Here is a 19,619-nt window from a genome sequence, read left to right as displayed (position 1 = left end):
GGCGGGCACCTGTAGTCCCAGCTACTCGGGAGGGCTGGGGCAGGAGAATGGCTTCAACCCTGGAGGCAGAAGTTGCAGTGAGCCAAGATGGCACCACTGCACTCCAGCCTGGGCGACAAGAAACGCCATCACAAAAAAAAAAAAAAAAGAAAAGAAAAGAAAGAAAATGCTGTGTATAAATAGGAAACATTTTCTATTAATTGATATAACTCAAGTTTTTGTTTTATTGATTCATCTTAAGTCCTCTGGCATCTGACAACAGGTGTACCTGCTATCAATTTCACATTATTATTTTTGAGACAGGGTCTTGCCCTGTCACCCAGCTAGAGCACAGTGGTGAAGTTGTAGCTCACTGCGACCTCAAACTCGGCTAGCTTCCTGAGTAGCTGGGACTAGAAAAGCATGCCACTGTGCCTGGCTATTTTTTTTATTTTTTGTAGAGACAGGATCTCCCTATGTTGCCCAGGTTGGTCTTGAACTCCTGGGCTCAAGTGATCCTCCTGCCTTGGCCTCCCATAGGCATAAGCCACCGTGCCCAGCCCAATTTCACTTTAGACTCCACTGGCGCCAGCATGGGAGGTCTGTAGGAGGTAGAAGATCCTATTAGGATTAAATATTTAGAACATATGTGTGATGGAGTGCTTGTTACTTTTCTATAATTTCTATTATGTTCGAGTTCCACTTTTGTCTCTAAGTGATCACATTCTCAAATAGCTTCAGAGGAATATTTACTTTTGAATAAGTTTATATAAATCATCCAGAAGGAATAATGCTATACCAGTTCAATCAGTCCCAACATCAAAGACTTTTACCCTTTCACTAGAATATTTTTTGGAGAAATGTTTCTAGAATAAATAAGCATATACAATAAGCATATATATGAGTGTATATAAGAAACAAAAATTATACCCAGGCCCCCAAATGTTAAGATTTTCCTACAAGAAACCCAAATAATAAGCCTAATAATCTATATTTTTAAGTTTGCTATTTCCTATCATAAACACACAAAAACCAAGGGAAATAGTACAATGGATATCTATGAACCCAATTCCCAGTTTAAAATAGTTAACATTCTATCAATCAGGCTTGTTTTATTTCCCACACCCATACATTGAAAAAAAACAACTACCAAATCATCACATCCATAAAATTGACAGTTCTTTAATATCATTCATTACTCAGTTCAATTCTCCACATCTCTTCATTATTCTTAAGATGTACTACAATGACTGGGTCATTTAATTGAGAATACTTAGTTCTTACCTGTTTACGTGTTTTCCTTTCTATGGAAAAGTTGGAATGTGTGATTTACTATTTCACAACTCAAAAGATTATTTTAAAAATGTTACAGCCATTCTAAGTTTTCCTGTCAGCCCTGACTCCTGTTTCCCATTCAGAAGCAACCACACATCATTTTCCTAGTCATCCTTCTAGAAATACATACTTTTTGATTAAACTCTTAGAAAGTTTAAACAGCCTAAATATCTGACTTCTAGCTCTGATATTTCAAATTGGGAAAAAGTACTAATTTTTGTGGTGTGATTTCTTTTGCTCCTTCACAGCCCTTTAATAATATATATCGCTCTGTACTTATTCTTAGAAAATATCAATTACTATGAGCTATGTTAAAGAGCTGGTTTATGGAACTAGCAAATAAATAGTTAATAAAAAAATATTCAACTCAAATATACTGAAATGTTCTTCTACATAAAGTTTTGAGTTAAAATCCTAAACAATGAAAAAAAACTTGTACACCTGAATAATCTTTTGTTCTTTCTAGTGACCGTTTCCTACAAATAACACACAGTTGCATATATTTTACAGTTTCAATCTTATATTTATTCTCTTGTGGAATGCTAGGTTTAATGTTACAGTATGGTTGTCAAAGCTAATGAAATGTGACAAATGTCTAAATGCTGCAGAACAGTATAATTTTAATTAAACAAAACACCTGTTATTGTACAGCTGAGGTCTGATGGTTGTTAAACTGATGCCTATGTGTATGGCCAGCCACAAACCCTGGGGATGTTTATTATCTGTACATATATATACAAATATATCCCATACATATGTATGCACACAGGCATGTATTAATTTATGTGTGAAACTTATAAAATTATATATACAAACACATACATGCACATCTATCTACATATACCTACCCTCACCATTGAGTAATCAGCCTCATGCCCAATTATTATTGCTGCCCAGTATAACTACATGATTTTAGTGCCAATGTCAGGCACCTTTGTAGGTGCAGGATAGGTACATCTATGCATATAGATATGCATATTCATGTATGTTTGTGTATATAAAGAAATTACCTCTCCCTTTTATGCTTCAGCCATGCATTACTACAATAAACAGTCTTTCCACCATAGGTGTTGGAATTCTAAACAGTGTAAAATCTACTTCTGGAAAACTGTATATGTTCATAGTTACAAAAAATATATTATTTATATGATTGAAACCTATTGAGTACATATGTTATTTGAATCTGGCTATACTGTAGCCATTAGATAAATTAAAAAAAACCACCCTCTAAATAGGATGTTATGGTAGCCTTAAATATACCATTACCTGTATTTAGGATAGTTGATATTATATCTTAAAAGTTGAAAAAATGATGTTAAAGATTTGAAAAACACTATGCATCTGCATTAAATATATAAATGTTTCCACCAAGGGCCCGATTAAATTCATTGTCTGACATTTTTATGTTCTAAGACTGACCAATATCATAGTCATTATTCTTATATTCTTAAAATTATGGCTCATTAAGGCTTTTATAGAAAAAAAGCCCTATTTTAAATCAATTATAAAAACAAGTTCTATTTAAAAGAAAAAACATACACAAACACTAAAGTACTCATGGATATCATCCTGTACAATGTGACTAAAGATAGGAGGCCTGTTCCCAGTAAGAACACCTCCTGGTAGCACAAATAAACCTGGTTTGGTTCCTCTGCTCTGCAGCTTTTCAGCATGTAAAATTTAAACCATTTCACATTAACATTTAAATTTAATACAGTGCAAATATTTGAGAATAACTTGTTTCCCCCAGTGAAACAAGAGCCAGCATTATGCTGAATATTCTCCAGATCTATTTACACATTGAGTTAAAAGTTCACCATAAACTTAGAAATTTGCTGAATATCAGCAGAAATGTAACTGAACTAGCAGCAATTGCATTTACAATATTTGATAGTTACTTGAGAGAATGCATAAAATTTTCCAGGCTGTACTCTGAATCATACTGCTCTTGATCCCAAAGATCACTCAGGTTTTCAAGAATTGATTTCATACTTGCTTTCCCAGAAGTAGAGGTGTCAGCTTTTTCTGCTTTGCCATCCTTAAGAAAAATTGGCAAAAAAAAAAATAAAGAGAGGTTAACTTCACAAATTGTATTTTTCTTTAAAATCACACTTGTTTCTAATACTACAATTATTCAACAGAATTGAGTACTTTAAGTGATGGGGAAATTCATGATCTCCAAACATATTTATTTGTCAGTTTCTTATTTGGAAAGAACTTCAAAATTATGGAAGAATTATAAGAACATATCAAAGAACTTATTTGCTTTATCAATCTCTCTCCCCATTTATATATGTGTATGTATATATGGATGTCAGAAATATAGTTAGATATCAGGTTTTTCCCTTAACAATTTGAGAGAAAGTTGTAGACATCATGTCCTTTTATCCTTTGAGAGGAACTGGCATATATTCCTAAGAACAAGAATATTCTCTTACATAACCATATAAAGATCAGATTAAGGAAACCTAACACTGATATTAAAATGTTCTAATATATAGTCTGTTTTCAAATTCTGCCAATTGTCTAAATAGTGCCTTTTATGGCAATAGGCCATTTCCCTAAAACATCCCTCTGAGCCCAGTTCTACTCACTGAAAGTCACCCATAAGAATATTCCTTCAAACAGAATAAAAGCTATTTGAAGACAGCTATGCATGTTTCTTTGAGCCTTCTTTTTTCTATGTTAAACATGTCTCATTCTTTCAACTTTATCTTGACTTTCAATATGACATGATTGAAGAACCTGCCTCCATTCTGGCCACCGGGGACCTAATTTGTTACCATTTAAAATGTAGCACCCCAAACTAGACATATTTCAAATGTGGTTTAACATATACATAATATGGCAGAACGATTTTCTCTTACTTGAAAGTACACTTCTGTTATTACAGCTAGTTTTAATTTCATCATATAAGGCTATTTCACACCATAATTTTATACTAAGTATGCAGTGGATTTTCTGAACCTATGTAGGACTTTAAATCCAACTATATTGGTTTTACAATATTAGACTCACTAATATTTCCAAGTTGTGCATCCTTTTAATTATAGATTGTTATCTGATGTATTAGTTCCATCATCTGCAATAATAATAGCTATTATTTATTGAGAATCTCCACTAGATATCCTTTCTGACTGCTTACATATATTATCTTACCTCACAACCATGTAGTAAAATAGTTATAGAAGCTCAGAGAGATAATCTGCCTAAGGTTAACAGGAGGCAGGGCCAAGAACTCTCATCCATTAGTCTTACTGACTCCAGTGATAAGCTGTGCTTTAGCAGAAAAGGACTAAGGAAAGAAACTGAGGCAAGACATTGAAGACATCAATGAAAAAAAAAAAAAATCAAAACTTCACACATTCCCTAGTATGCTGCAGAGTTAATCTGGGCACCAAAAATTCCCTCCAGTGGTGATCTCATGGATACTAAAGTGAATGCATTTTGCTGCTCCTTTAATACTTTCAACTTAGCAGTCACAGGAAGCTTGTGACTCATTAAAGATACAACAAGTTGTTTCTTTACCTTATCAAGAGTAAACAGATCAAGAAGCTGATCAGTCCCCATGCTCTGCAAACTAGAATTCTCTTGGCTAATAACGGTATTCGCTATGTTCATCTTGAATTTCTGCAACCCCATTATTTTTTCTTCCAATGTTCCTCTGGTTATCAATCGGTATACGTTAACCACACGTTTCTGGATAAGAAAAACAGTTAAACAACGGTAACACATATTAAGCTTTGAGGTTCCAACAAGTCAGAGTGTCTTTAGACTTGTACTATTTTCTACTACCTAATTAGGGTTGGATTTTTGTCTGGCCACATGAGCTCAAAATGTGTGCAGCAATCACAGAATATTAGGGATGAACAGTGATCCAGGTTTTCTTAGTGCTAGCACTCATTTAATGCATGAGGAAGTGATACTACAGAAAAGTTAAGTGATCTGTCCAAGATCGTAACACATGTATGTTAACACCAGAGCAAGAACTAAACCAAGGTTTCCCATCTTTTGCGGGGAGTATATTTTCATGCACAGGTTAACATCTGTGAGGTAAAATTGACTTTTACCTGCCCAATGCGATGGGCCCGGTCCATGGCTTGTAGATCTCGCATAGGATTCCAGTCATGCTCCACAAAGACTACCGTGTCGGCGCCTGTCAAATTAAGTCCCAGGCCACCAACGTGAGTGGTAAGTAACAGAACGTCTATAGATGGGTCATTATTAAACCTAAAGGTATAGATAACAAAAACAAAATTAGTCCATTCCTAAGTCCTATAACAGAAACTGTTAAATAAAAACTAAAGAGCACAAATGAAAATGCTGCTTTAAAAATCCACAATAGGGATACTTATGTGATCATCTGAGAAAAATATCCTCCCAACATGTATAATGTTTTTAGCAAAAGAGAGCATTCTAAAGCTAGTCAGGAATTTCATAAATACAAAATAAGGCAAACTGCACTGAATTTAGTAACATCAGTTAAGGACTAACTTGCAAAAATATAATTAAATGTTAATTATAATTAAGATAAACCCAACTATGAACCTTTAAAGTATGGGGACAGACAGAAGTATGAGAACAGGCTAGACTTTCATTCAGGGAAGAGAGAAGGTGAGAGTGTTAGGGTTGCTACTATTATACTAATCCTAGAAGACACTGACAAAGGATATCTAGTAACTTCTAGGAAAAAGAACAAACTAACATTAAAGATGCAGCTATCAAGCTACGATTTATTATCCTTACTACGAGTCAAGCAATAGGCTTTGTATTTTATATGCATTATATGCATTATTTTCATTGTTACCATAGCTCTATAAGGGTATTATTACCAATATCCCTATTTTAGACTGAGGCTCTGTGAATGATAAACAGGCCCAAGAGAACACTGCTTAAATAGCAGAGTCAGCAGTCAAACCTGAGCCTGTCGGCCTCCAAAGTCCTTTCCTGGGGTCTCTAACTTTATTGTGCCTAATGATCTCTTAGGGATGCTTGTTTTTTGAGACAGAGTCTTGCTCTGTTGCTCAAGATGAAGTGCAGTGGCCCAATCCGATCTCTGCTCACTGCAACCTCTGCATCCCGGGTTCAAGACATTCTCCTGCCTCAGCCTCCAGAGTAGCTGGGATTACAAGCATGTGCCACCACACCCAGCTAATTTTTGTATTTTTGGTAGAGATGGGATTTCACCATGTTGGCCAGGCTGGTCTTGAACTCCTGACCTCAAGTAATCCACCCACCTCGGCCTCGCAAAGTGCTGGGATTACAGGCGTGAGTCAGCACACCCGGCTGGGATGCTTGTTAAAAATGCCTGCTCTTGAAGTCAGCAGCTTTGGGACTAAGCAGAACCTAGGAATCTGCATTTTTAAAAAAGCAACCACTGAGATTTTTTAAAGTAGAGGCTGCAGACCACATGTGAACACTGCACTCACCAGTTCTGCTTCCTAGTTGGGCCAGATTCCAACTTGTTTTCAGTGCACCAACAGGAATTAGGATGGAGATTTTATCTAAGTCACTTGTTTGGTTCCTCTCACCCTAATCCTCCCAAAAAGGTAAGGAAGGGGGAAGTAGTCATCCCTACTATTGGTTGATGCCTTAAATTTCTTTCATGCTCTTCAGAGTGCTTTCCTATTATAGTCATACCTTTTCATATACTAAACAAATAATCTATTCGATTATATTTCTGTAGTTCTATATATAAAAGGGTTTATTTGGGGTGGATTAAACAACTGAAAAAACACATTTGCAGATACTTAGCCAATGAAAATATTTCACAGGACAAACTTCTATGTAAGTAGTAATATATTTATTTACAAATAAGAGTCTTAGAAGCCACATACCGGGAAACAATGGAATGCCTCTGACCAGGAGGTATGCTGCCATCTAATCTCAAGTAAGTGACAGAGGGCAAGTGAGGTTTGAGGAGATCATGCTCTACTATATCAAGCATGCTTTTCAGCTGACAGAAGATCAGTATCCTGTGCTGGGCCACAACAGACTCTGTGCCACTCTCGGAAGTACTGCCATTTCCCAAACCGCAGTCCAACAGCAACTTAGGAAGAAGAAGAAGAAAAAAAAAAAACAACAACTACATAAGTGTTCAATAAAAGTAGATAAGCAATCTCACTATGACATTTCTCTCTGTGGCAAGAAAAGGTTAAATGTACCTGAAATCTGGAAAGCAGATTAGCACTCTGGGCTGCAATCTGTCACCCTGCAGCACACTGAACTAGTTTTTGAGGTGCTCAGGCTTAGAGTTCCCTGATCACCTCTTCAGAAGTTTTCATTTAATTTTTTTTTTATAGACTCAAGGTCTCACTATGTTGCTCAGGCTAGTCTTGAACTCCTGAGCTCAAGTGACCCTCCTGCTTTGGCCTCCCAAAGTGCAAGGATTATAGGTATGAGCCACCACGCCCGGCCCAGAAGTTTATCTAATAACAAACCTACCTACCTTTTCCTCAATCCTTGAGGCTGAAGCCTCAATAAATGTTTATTGAAAGTAATGACAAAGAAGATGCCACAGGCAAACTGGTTCATAAAGGGTTATTCAATAATGTATGAAGAAAACAACAGAGTAGCAACATTTGGTAGAAAAAATTATAGAAAAGAAGCATTTAGCTAGATTTGGATTCTTTTCAAGAGAGCTTATTACTCTATCTGTAGACCAAGATCTTTAATGGCAGAAACCACACTTTGCTATAGATCATTTATACTTATTCCTAAAGTGGTTCGGTGTCTTGCACACAGCAAGTACAATAAATAAATGGTTGAATAAAATCCAAGAGAATTATGTTTAGATCAATTTGACAAACCATATACCCAATAGTACTATTCTTCAACCATAGTATTTCAGGTATTACTGAACTCTGTTCAAAATCTAAGAGCTGGCTGGGCCAGTGGTGGTGGCTTACACACCTGTAATCCCAGCACTTTGGGAGGCCAAGGCAGGCAAATCACTCGAGGTCAAGAGTTCGAGACCAACCGGGCCAACATGGCGAAATCCTGTCTCTACCAAAAATACAAAACAGCCAGGTGTAGTGGCATACACCTATAGTCCCAGCTACTTGGGAGGCTGAGACAGGAGAATTGCTGGAACCCCAAAGGCGGAGGTTGCAAAAACAAAATCTAAGATTTTTTTTTTTTATTGGAGATGGAGTCTCCCTGTATTGCCCAGGCTAGAGTGCAGTGGCGTGATCTTGGCTCACTGCAACCTCCAACTCCTGGGTTCAAGATATTCTGCTTCAGCCACCAGAGTAGTTGGGATTACAGATGCCCACCATCATGCCCAGCAAATTTTTGTAATTTTAGTAGAGATGGGGTTTCGCTATGTTGGCCACGTTGGTTTCGAACTCCTGACCTTAGGTGATCTGCCTCGGCCTCCCAAAGTGCTGGGATTACAGGCATGAGCCACTTCACCGGGCCAATCTAAGATCTTCATGCAGGATGCTTTCTCCTTTCTACTAACAGAAGCTACTCAAAAAAACAAAAGCTCTGATAGGAAAGATAACCAAAACGCCATCCAGGCAAACTCCAAATTCAATGTAAAACACTTAGGGTGTTGTACAGAGAAGGACATTGTTTTCCTCAGAAAGTCCTCTTTGTATGGTTGAAGTTTGGAACTTGGATTTCGGGAGTCTTCCCATCAGTCCCTAACTGGTAATGATAGTTTACTGTGCCTAAACTATTGTGCAAATAATACGATTTAGGCTGAAACCTGCCTTCTGAGGGTCTGGAATTTTGATCCATGCTAGGCAAAGGGAGTATATGTGACCAGCCCCCAATAAAAACTTTGGGCACTGAATCTCTAATAATCTTCCCTGGTAGACAACATTTCACATCTATTGTCACAATTCAATGCTTGAGGAAGAATACATGTTCTCACTCTTCTACCTCACAGCCCTTAAAGTTTGAGATTTTTATTATATAGTAGTATATGGTATACAGGGGAGGCATTCCTCCAAATAAATAAGTCTGATCGATGTAATTATCCCTACATCTTGCCCTTAAATCTGCGAACAAATTACTATTCAAGCTGTTTCTTTTAAAAAGTCCTATCTAAGGTGTCTCAGGAGAGACGTGACTGTGTGGTACCCAGTATAAATAATGTATATTGGCTGGGCATAGTGGCCCATGCCTATAATCCCAGCATTGTGGGATGCCAATGTGGGAAGACTGCTTGAGGCCAGGAGTTCCAGACCAGCCTGGGCAACATAGGAAGACCCCATCTCTAAAAAACAAAACAAAATTAGCCAGGTGTGGTAGTGCACACCTGTAGTCCTAGTTACTTGGCAGGCTGAGGTGAAAGGATTGCTTGAGTCCAGAGTTTGAGGTTGGAGTTATGACCACACCACTGTACTCCAGCCTGAGTGACAGAGTAAGACCCTCTCTATAGGATTAGAAAAAAAAGTGTTATAAGTGCAACTTCCTATACAGATCCCATAAGAGTTCCAGAGTGAAATTTTATCAGAATGTCTGTATCATGCACACTCAATTACTGAGTTCCATAGGCAGCAATGTCAAAACCTTAAAGATAACCAGTTAAATTAAGGATATCCAACTAGGACTTCTCCAAGTCCATACTTACCAGACATTCTTCCTAATGCAATCTTTCCCAGATGCAGCTATCCTACTGAATATGTGGACATACCATTTGACATGAGTATTCCTGTCTGGCAGCAGAATTGATACTCTGGTATTCTCACTAATCTATAACCCGAGTCTGCTCTGAGAGACTGATCTAGTTCAGGGCCTTGAAAAGTTGATTACTAGACTCTAGCAAATATTTACCAAGGACATCTAATAATGGGTGTTTGAGAGGTCAGCTGACTCCCTAGAAAGCATTTCAATTTTATTTTGCCCTAACTTCAGCACAGGCTAAATTACCTCAGTTTTTTCAATCATTCCTCATATAAAATGGCTTCTAGATGTTTTGCCATTTTGATCTTCCACTTGTACTGGTCAAAACTATAAAACTCAAAATTTGGGCCAGGTGCGATGGCTCACACCTGTAATCCCAGCACTTTGGGAGGCCGAGGCGGGCGGATCACGAGGTCAGGAGAGCAAGACCATCCTGGCTAACACGGTGAAACCCCGTCTCTACTAAAAATACAAAAAAAAATCAGCCGGGCGTGGTGGCAGGCACCTATAGTCCCAGCTACTCAGGAGGCTGACGCAGGAGAATGACGTGAACCCGGGAGGCGGAATTTGTAGTGAGCCGAGATCGCACCACTGCATTCCAGCCTGGGCAACAGAGCGAGACTCTGTCTCAAAAAAACAACAACAACAACAAAAAAAACACAATATTTGTTCTGACTAGTATGAAATACAGTGAAACTACGATGCCCTCATTTTGGCCATTATATAGTCATTAATCCCAGCCAAGATCCTATTAGTTTTATTTACTGGCAACTAATTCACACCGTTCTTATAGTGAATTTGCCATCAAATCAAACTCAACTTTGCCTCATATAAAATATTTGCTCACAAAGTCAAAATACACCTAAGTGTTTTAAAACTGACTCTGCTTATCTCCGTTAAATTTCACCTACAGTTTTAGTTCATCATTACAGCCTCCTGGAATTTTTCATTCTAGCTTTGGCAATATTAGATACTTCTCTCAGCACTACTTGCTGATAAACATGTTTCTATTAACAGATTTTTAGAAAGCAAGTAACACTTCTCATCACAGACATACTTAGATTTAAAAAAGAAATTTATCCTTTCTGAGACAGAACCTTCACTCTGGCTGAAAAGAACCAAGAAAATGGAAAAGAAGGCTAGTAGAAAAGTCTTCCATGAGGACAGCCAGAAAAAATCTGGGTCTCTTTAAGTTGCAGACTTCCTAAGCATCTTAATTCAAGATGTGTCAGGGTGACAAGAAGCATACTCTAAAATAAGAGATCAATTTAAGCAGCAACTGCTGGGGGGGAAAAAAAAAGCTGTAAGAGCCTATGTATAATTCAAATATGGATGAAATTCAATTTTTATTTGAAAATAGATCTAATTAGAGGATTCCTTGACTAAGTATATCTTACAGCTTTACCTAACACACTAGCTATGTTAGGAAAACCATGAACATTTTATATAAAGACCTATACCAAGGTTTGGTCAAACAAGAAAACCATTCCTTATATCTAAAGATAACAATCATTCTTCAGTTTTGTAGTCTGAAAGTCCACAGTCCATTTTACGTTTAGTGATATAAGGATATATATTTGGATATATATGCCAGATACACTATTAGATAACATTTTCCACACTAACCTATGTGGAATCTAAAATCTTCACTCATTAGTTGTTCTCAATGAGCTTTAGGCCAGAATAACTACAGACCGCAAGCTAAAACAATTACTAAGTCTAGATTTTACACTAAAATCTTCGTTTATAAGGGTAGTTAGAACTAAATGGCATTAGTGCTAACATTTTGGTGCTTGAAATTGTTTCTCTTAATCTTTTGAAATCTTAGAATTTTAAAAAATTCATTTTTAAAAGCAACACCAAGAGGGTGACATCAGCAAAATGGTAAGAGTATGCAGCTCCAAGTAAAATAAAGAAATCCACATCAACACACATTATAAACTGTTGAAAGACAAAGAGAATCTTGAAAGCAGCAAGAAAAAAGCAAATGGTCACGTAAAAGGGATCTTCAGTAAGATTAACACCTGATTTCTCATCAGAAACCAGGGAAGACATTATCAAGAAAGTAAAAAGATAACCTCCCGAATGGGAGAAAATATCTGCAAATCATAAGTCTGATGATAAGGGTTTAATATCCAGAATTACGAAGAACTTCTCGGCAGGGTGTGGTAGCTCATGCCTATAGTCCCAGGGCTTTGGCAGGCCCAGGTGGGAGAATCGTTTGAGGCCAGGAGTTCAAGACCAGCCTAGGCAACACACTGAGACCCCATCTCAAAAACAAAAAACAACAACAAAAAAACTTTTCAAACTCAACAAGGTGAAATACTCCGATCAAAATGGGTAAAGAACTTGACTACACATTTTTCTAAAGAAGATATGGAAATGTCCAATAAGCACATGAAAAGATGCTCAACATCATTAGTCTTTAGGGAATAGCAAACCAAATCCATAAGGAGTTATCACTTCATACCTAGTAGGATGACTATAATTAAAAGAAATTAACAAGTGTTGGCAAGGATATGAAGATGTAGCCCCTGGTACATTGCTGGTGAGAGTGTAAAATGGTATAGTCATTGTGAAAAAAAGTTTGGCAGTTCCTGAAAATGTTAAATACAGAAATGCTATATGACCTACCTATTCCACTCCTTAGTCTCTAGCCAAAAGAACTAAAAAGAGTAACTCAGATAGATACTTGTAAGCCAATGTTCACTGCAGCATTATTCACAATAGCCAAAAGGTGAAAACAACCCAAGTGTCCACTGACATATAAATGGATGAATGAAATGTGGTATATCCATAAAACTGACTAATGAACAAACTGCAAATGACAAATATTTTAAGAGTCCACTTAAATGAAATATTTAGAACAGGCAAATTCATAGAGAAAATAGAGATCACCAGGGGCTAGAGGAAGGGAGAATGAAGAATTATTGCTTGATGAATATAGAGTTTCTGTTTGGGTGGTGGAAACATTTTAGAAGTAAGATAATGGTGATGGTTATATAACATTGTAAATATAATGCCTCAGATTTACACACTTAAAATTGTTTAAATGGCATATTTTGTGCTGTATATATTTTAACCACATTTTTATAAAAAGCTGTATCAAAAATTTAAGCAAATTTAAAAATAAATGGTAAACACAGTAGTAATCTTTAAGAAAAGCAAATTTATCAAGAATTTATATTCCTGGGGTGCAACACACATTTGGCACTTAAAAGACATACATACTTGTTTCAAAGCTGAGAGCTTAGGGGCATGCTGAATATCATGTAGAGAAGAATTCTGAACTGCCAGTTTTTCGGTAGTGGTCTTGAATTCTGGATGTTGAGGAGTTAAGACTAATGCTGGATGGTTGCACAGTTTACGTAAGTACTGTAATGCCTTTAAGAGGAAGAAAAAGTATGTATGAGTCAATTTTGCATATCACAAATATTTTTTATCTCTGTATCTTTCCTTATGCTATTTCCTGTGCTGTATAGAATGCCTTTCCTCCTCTTCTTGCTTGGCAAACTTCTACTCATTCTTCAAGAACCAGTTCAAATGTCTCATTTGAGATTCTTGTGCAGTTTATATGCAGACATTTACAACGCATATAAATTGTACTGTTTGTCTCTCCTACCAGACAATGAGCTTCACATGGCAAATTGAGCATCTTAGTTGTTTTCTTTAAAACCCTTTCCCAAAGTACCCAGTAATGCAGACAGATGCTTCTGGAACCAGGCATCATTTTGGACACAAAAGCTGCTCAATCTTCAATGAGTAAAAAAATTTCTGTCCAGGCACGGTAACTTGCCCCTATAATCCACCCTACACTTTAGGAGGCTGAGGTGGGTGGATCCTGAGGTCAGCAGTTCAAGACCAGCTGGGCAACATGGTGAAACCTTGTCTCTACTAAAAATACAAAAATTAGCCGGGCAAGGTGGCATGTGCCTGTAATCCCAGCTACTTGGGAGGTGGAGGCAGGAAAATTGCTTGAACCCTGGAGATGGAGGTTGCAGTGAGCCAAGAGCATGCCACTGCACTCCAGCTTGGGTGACAGAGCGAGACCTGGTCTTTAAAAAAAAAAAAATTCTTGAGGACCTTATAAACCTGACATTCTGATTCAGCAGATGAGAGGAGAGCAGGGAAGGGGAGCTAGGTGACTGTCTCAAGTGGTTATATTTGTGAAACAGAACCTTATATGGTCTCTTCTCTGATTCAGCCATACTTTCTCTTCTGCCTCTTACTTGGCTTAAGATCTGGGTCTCAGCCTTGGCACAGAGTTGTTTTATTAGTAAGTTCCATTGGCAAGGCTCAAGACAGTGCTGAGCACTAGGATTAAAAACTGTGGGAGAGGCCAGCTGCAGTGGTTTGCACCTATAATCCCAGCTACTTAGGAGGCTGAGGAGGGATGATCACTTGAGGTCAAAAGTTCAAGACCAGCTTGGGCAACATGGCAAGACCTTATCACTAAAAAAATTTTTTTTAATTAGCCAGGTGTGGTGGTGTGCACCTGTAGTCCTACCTACTCAGGAAGCTGAGGCTGAGGATCGCTTGAGCCCTGGAGTTTGAGGTTGCAGTAAGCTATGATCCCACCACTCCAGCCTGGGCAACAAAACATGACTCTCTCTCTTAAAAAAAAAACAAAAAACTAGGTCTTCACAACTACCTTTTCCTTCTTCTATCTTTAAAAATACTACAGTACTTAATCTATTGGCAGGAGGTTTTCTGTGGTGGACTATTCAAGAGGGAAAGCTAAAGTGACACTTGCCACCTCTTTTTGTTATTCTCTCAAGCATATGAGGCATGATCTGACTTGAGACTTCTATACTTTTTGTATCCTCTGCCTGGAATCACTTCCCCTCCATACACCTGCATGCCTCAATCCTCCTTCAGATCTTTGCTCAAATGTCACCTTCTCAGTGAGGCAGTCCCTAGCCCCTCAATTAAGAAACCACAACCTACCCTGGACTCTGATACACTATAACCACATTATCAGCTTTGTCTTACACATAATATATACCTAAGTATTTTTCATCTCTACCAGGGAAGGAGTCTGTTTTATCCGCTGTTTTAAGTAACCCCAGAGCTCTGAAAAATTACTGCCATGTAGTAGGTGTTCTAATATTTTCTGAATAAAAAAGCAAAAGATTCTCTATTCTAAAGCCCTTCTTTTCAGGTAATATACAAACATATATTTCATTTTATACATTTAATTTTAATATTAAAGTGCTTACTAATATAAAGATAATATTAAATAGGTATTTTAACTTATTTTCAAGCATATATACATAATATTGAAACAAATATACATAGATCCGTATTTTATTTTTCCATATAAAAAGTGCCTCATTAAAATTCATTCTTCAACATTTAAAAAGTGGAATGGGCCAGGCGCGGTGGCTCATGCCTGTAATCCCACCACTTGAGGAGGCCAAGACAGGTGGATCACTTGAGGTCAGGAGTTTGAGATCAACCTGGTCAACATAGTGAAACTCCATCTCTATTAGAAATACAAAAATTAGCCAGGCGTGGTGGGCGCACACCTCTACTCCCAGCTACTCGGGAGGTTGAGGCATAATAGCTTGAACCCAAGAGGCAGAGGTTGCAGTGTGCTGAGATCGTGCCACTGCACTCTAGCCTACATGACAGAGTGAAACTCCATCTAAAAAAAAAAAAAAAAAAAAAAAAAAAGGTAGGAAGTAATCTATACCTGGAATACATGGCCTGTAGCTTTCAGCTTTGGTTTTTCAGTTTCTTCAGAAAGTGCAGCTGAAGAAACTGTTTCATCAACATCACACTTGGCACGAGACTTAGCAAAATCTTCATAGAGCTGAACCTGTAAAATGGCCCCCATGGGAGAAGTTTAAGTATATTTATTTTCAATTGTTTAAAACACATAACTAGCAAAGGCCAATAACAGTAGTAATTTAAATCAGCCCTCATTAATGAAAACAAATTGTGATATCTCTAATTCACTACAGGAATTACAGGTTATCCACTCCATCTTGGTGAATTCCTTTAAAACTACATTTAGAAAACAAGTATGAACACATTAAGTTGGGCTGCTAAAATATGAAAAATACAAGTCAAATGGTCCAAGACTCAATTTTTCTACTGTTCAGGAAAATAAATACATTACCAATAAAAGAAAATCTGAACCCTTAGCAGTAAATGAGAAAAATCTTCCTTAAATGAAGTTACACGATCAAGACCCTGTATGTATGTTTCAGGACATCAAATTTTACAAGAATGTTACTGCTAGCCTAAAAGGGGAACATATGTCAAGTTTTAAAGCACTACGCTGGGGTCTGGGTTCCTACCTTGTACAAGCTAAAATAATGTGAAAGAAAAGATAATCTAGAGAGCTAAAGGACAGAAATCAGAGAATACAAAATCTGTGAATGCTAAACAAAGCCAAAATGCCACTTCTCTTTGGAGCTCGCTTTCTCTAGATTGATTACTTACATGTGTTTTATGCCTATGTTATAGCACCACAACCAGTAAATCACCACAGATTTTTTTCACGTGACATCTTTACTGTACCTACTTTAAGAAGTCTTCATTTCGCTTCAAAAATATTCAAGACATACTAATTTTTGCAAATGAAGGAAGGGGAACCTGAGAGATGAGGCAGATAGTATAGAAGAATCAAAGAACTCTCAACTTCTTATCCTGCCCAAGATGAACAGATGAATACCTGCTAACAGGTTAACCATCTATACAATGGAGGGGGAAAAAGTACGTTTCTGGGTATGTATATCTCTTATTCATTTGACCATAGTGAATCAAATCCTAATAGTAAGATAGACTGACACATACAAACCTAGAACATAAAAAAATTTTCAAAGAGAAAATTCTGACCCCGAGGCCATGTCTTACTAAGACAAGGAACAGTTTCCATGTAGCTCCTCGGAAAAGTACAAGGAAAGGCTCACAATAAATTCCTTTAATAATGGTCTTTATGTACAAAATCAGAACTGTACAGAAGGCAAAATTTATTTTGAACATTTTTAGGTAATGAAATAATACTTCAAAGGGAATGAGTGAGGTCCCACTGACCGAGGTTTAAAACTCAGCTCTGATATATAGTCATGCACTGCACAAGGACATTGAGGTCAACAATGGACTACATATAAAATGGTTGTCCCATAAGATACAATATTGTGTTTTTACCATACCTTTTCTATGCTTAGATATACAAATACAATTGTGTTGCAACTGCCTGTACTCAGTACAGTAACATGCTGCACAGGTTTGTAGACTCGGAACAACCGGCTATACCATCTAGGTGTGTGTAAGTACACTCTAGGATATTTGCACAATGACAAAATCACCTAATGATGCGTTTCTGAGAAATCACTCATGCCATTAGCACTGTACAATTGTGTATTAGCTCTGACTGTAGCCGAGGTAGGTAACTTTTCTGAATATCACTTTATTTGCGAAACTGGGGATTAATAATACCTATAATGTTGTGAGGACAGCCTGACAACATTCAGAGGCAGATTTTTGGCCTTTTTATAAACACTGGCTTGTTTCCTTACCAATTTAATACCTTGCAATCTTTTCAATTAACTAGACACATAAGAAAGCAACTATAGGCTGGGACGGTGGCTCATACCTGTAATCCCAGCACTTTGGAAGGCCAAGGTGGGAGGACTGCTTGACCCTGGGAGTTTGAGACCAGCCCGAGCAACACAGCAAGACCCAGTCTCTACAAAAACTAGAAAATTAGCCGGGCATGGTGGTATGTGCCTGCAAGTCCCAGCTACTTGAGAGGCTGAGGCAGGAAAATCACTTGAACCCAGAGGCTGAGGCTGCAGTGAGCCATGACTGAGCTACTGTACTCCAGCCTGGGTGACAGAGTAAGACCCTGTCTCTTAAAAAAAATTTTTAAAAGCAACTATGATACTGAATTTTGTTTTCATGCTATATTCAAAATGTATACACTCAAACTTATATCCACATCATTTAGGCTTTATCTGCATCTGATAAAGCCAAAGGCTAAGCCCCTTTACTCAATAGTTTTGTGGCTTATACAAAATGATCTGCTAATAAACATACCACTAACAATGATAAACACGAGATTCCTAACCTGGAGAGGACTAAGAGTACAATAATAGTCTTGAATAATTTTAGGTGGAAGATCCTGCAAAACATCTTCTTTCATTCTTCTCAAAAGAAATGGCAGTACTTGGCGGTGCAGCGCATCCATAGCAAGAACACCTGTTAATAGTTAAGAGAAAACGGCTTCAAAAAAAGTTAAGAATAAATTATATTCACTTACACAGGGTTATAATTACATCTCTTTCATACCTGCTTCTTGCTCTCGACTGGAGCTTCGAGCATCCCTACTTGCTAATATAGGTTTACCATATCGAGCAGCAAACTGGCGTTCAGTACCCAAAAATCCTGGCATGAGGAAATCGAATAATGACCACAGCTCCAAAACGTTGTTCTGTAAACAGGAACACCAATTATCTTTCGTACGGGGATTATTTCCTTATAATTACAAAAAATACCAAAAAAATTTAGCCGGGCATGGGGGCATGCACCTATGGCCCCAGGTACTTGGGAGGCTGAGATGGGAGGATTGCTTGAGCCCAGGAGGGAGAGGGAAGGGAGAGAGGGAGAGAGGGAGAGTGGGGGGGGGGGAAGCGGGAGACAGAGAGAGAGGAAGGAAAGAAAGAAAGAAAGAAAGAAAGAGAGAGAGAAAAAGAAAGAGAAAGAGAAAGAGGAAGGAAGGAAGGAAGGAAGGAAGGAAGGAAGGAAGGAAGGAAGGAAGGAGGAAGGAAAGAAAGGAAAGAAAGGAAGAAAGAAAGAGAAAAAGAAAGAGAAAGAGAAAAAGAAAGAAAGGAAAGAAAGGAAGAACGAAAGGGAGAAAGAGAAAAAGAAAGAAAGAAAGAGAAAGAGAGCGCGAGTAGGTAAGTACATAAAGAACCATCAATTTCTAAAGTTGGAAGGGATCTTACAGGTCACATGGTGTTTACTTCTCTACTGAGAATGACTGAAGGTCTTCCCACCAAAGTTTACTATCCAAGCTAGATGTGAACATTTGCAACCAATTCTTCTGGAGGACAAGAGAATTTCTCAAAAGTATCTAAAGGTATCTACATACCTATCTCCTTCCTTTTCCAAAATAAACTTCTACAATCGCTTGCCTTCAACTTCCTCCTGACATCAGGTGTTCACACTTCTACTATATAATGATTCATCTCTGACTCAGCTCTAGCTTTTCAATGCTAAATCAGACTGCAGTGTACTACTACAGAAGGAGAATGGCCAGTGTGGAGTAGAGTCTCATTTTTATGTCTTTCATACTTTTGACACAAGATTTCTATTTACATAGTCTAAAATTACATTTTAAAAATGACTTTGAAAACCTGGTTTGTTTAACAATGAACCGTTAAACAAGCAATAATTATATACTGGAAAATTATCATTCCTATAACTACAAAAAAAATCTTCTTTAATTCACTGCCAAATACCAAGCCTACCCTCCACCTGGCAAAAAAAAAAAGAATAGTAAATAATTACCTGGATTGGTGTTCCAGAAAGAATAATCCTATAATTAGCAGTCAGTTGTTTTACTGCTTTTGACAACTTTGTTTTTCCATTTTTGATGACATGGCCTTCATCAAGAATGCAGTAGTTAAATTTAATATTTCTAAGGGAGAATAAATAGA

The 19,619-nt window shown here is 37.6% G+C and overlaps 1 protein-coding gene across 4 annotated transcripts in view; it reads right to left on the bottom strand.

Moving 5' to 3' along the window:
- Window positions 1–1,816: 1,816 nt before the first annotated feature.
- The window catches only part of BTAF1 (B-TFIID TATA-box binding protein associated factor 1), a 105,825-nt gene continuing 88,022 nt past the window's right edge, over window positions 1,817–19,619 (bottom strand). For all 4 annotated transcript variants that reach the window (XM_050805593.1, XM_050805595.1, XM_050805594.1 and 1 more), the window contains 9 exons: window positions 19,471–19,600; window positions 18,250–18,391; window positions 18,029–18,159; window positions 15,644–15,769; window positions 13,180–13,332; window positions 7,152–7,363; window positions 5,385–5,544; window positions 4,843–5,013; window positions 1,817–3,352 (listed from right to left, as the gene is read on the bottom strand). In XM_050805593.1, the coding sequence (XP_050661550.1) occupies window positions 3,209–3,352; window positions 4,843–5,013; window positions 5,385–5,544; window positions 7,152–7,363; window positions 13,180–13,332; window positions 15,644–15,769; window positions 18,029–18,159; window positions 18,250–18,391; window positions 19,471–19,600 (1,369 nt within the window). In that variant the 3' untranslated portion in view covers window positions 1,817–3,208. The remainder of the gene's footprint in view (window positions 3,353–4,842; window positions 5,014–5,384; window positions 5,545–7,151; window positions 7,364–13,179; window positions 13,333–15,643; window positions 15,770–18,028; window positions 18,160–18,249; window positions 18,392–19,470; window positions 19,601–19,619) is intronic.

The sequence above is a fragment of the Macaca thibetana genome, chromosome 9 (genome assembly GCF_024542745.1).
Source record: "Macaca thibetana thibetana isolate TM-01 chromosome 9, ASM2454274v1, whole genome shotgun sequence".
Lineage (NCBI taxonomy): Eukaryota > Metazoa > Chordata > Mammalia > Primates > Cercopithecidae > Macaca > Macaca thibetana.
Note: the sequence above shows the minus strand (reverse complement) of the source record. Positions and strands in the feature narration are given on the sequence as shown.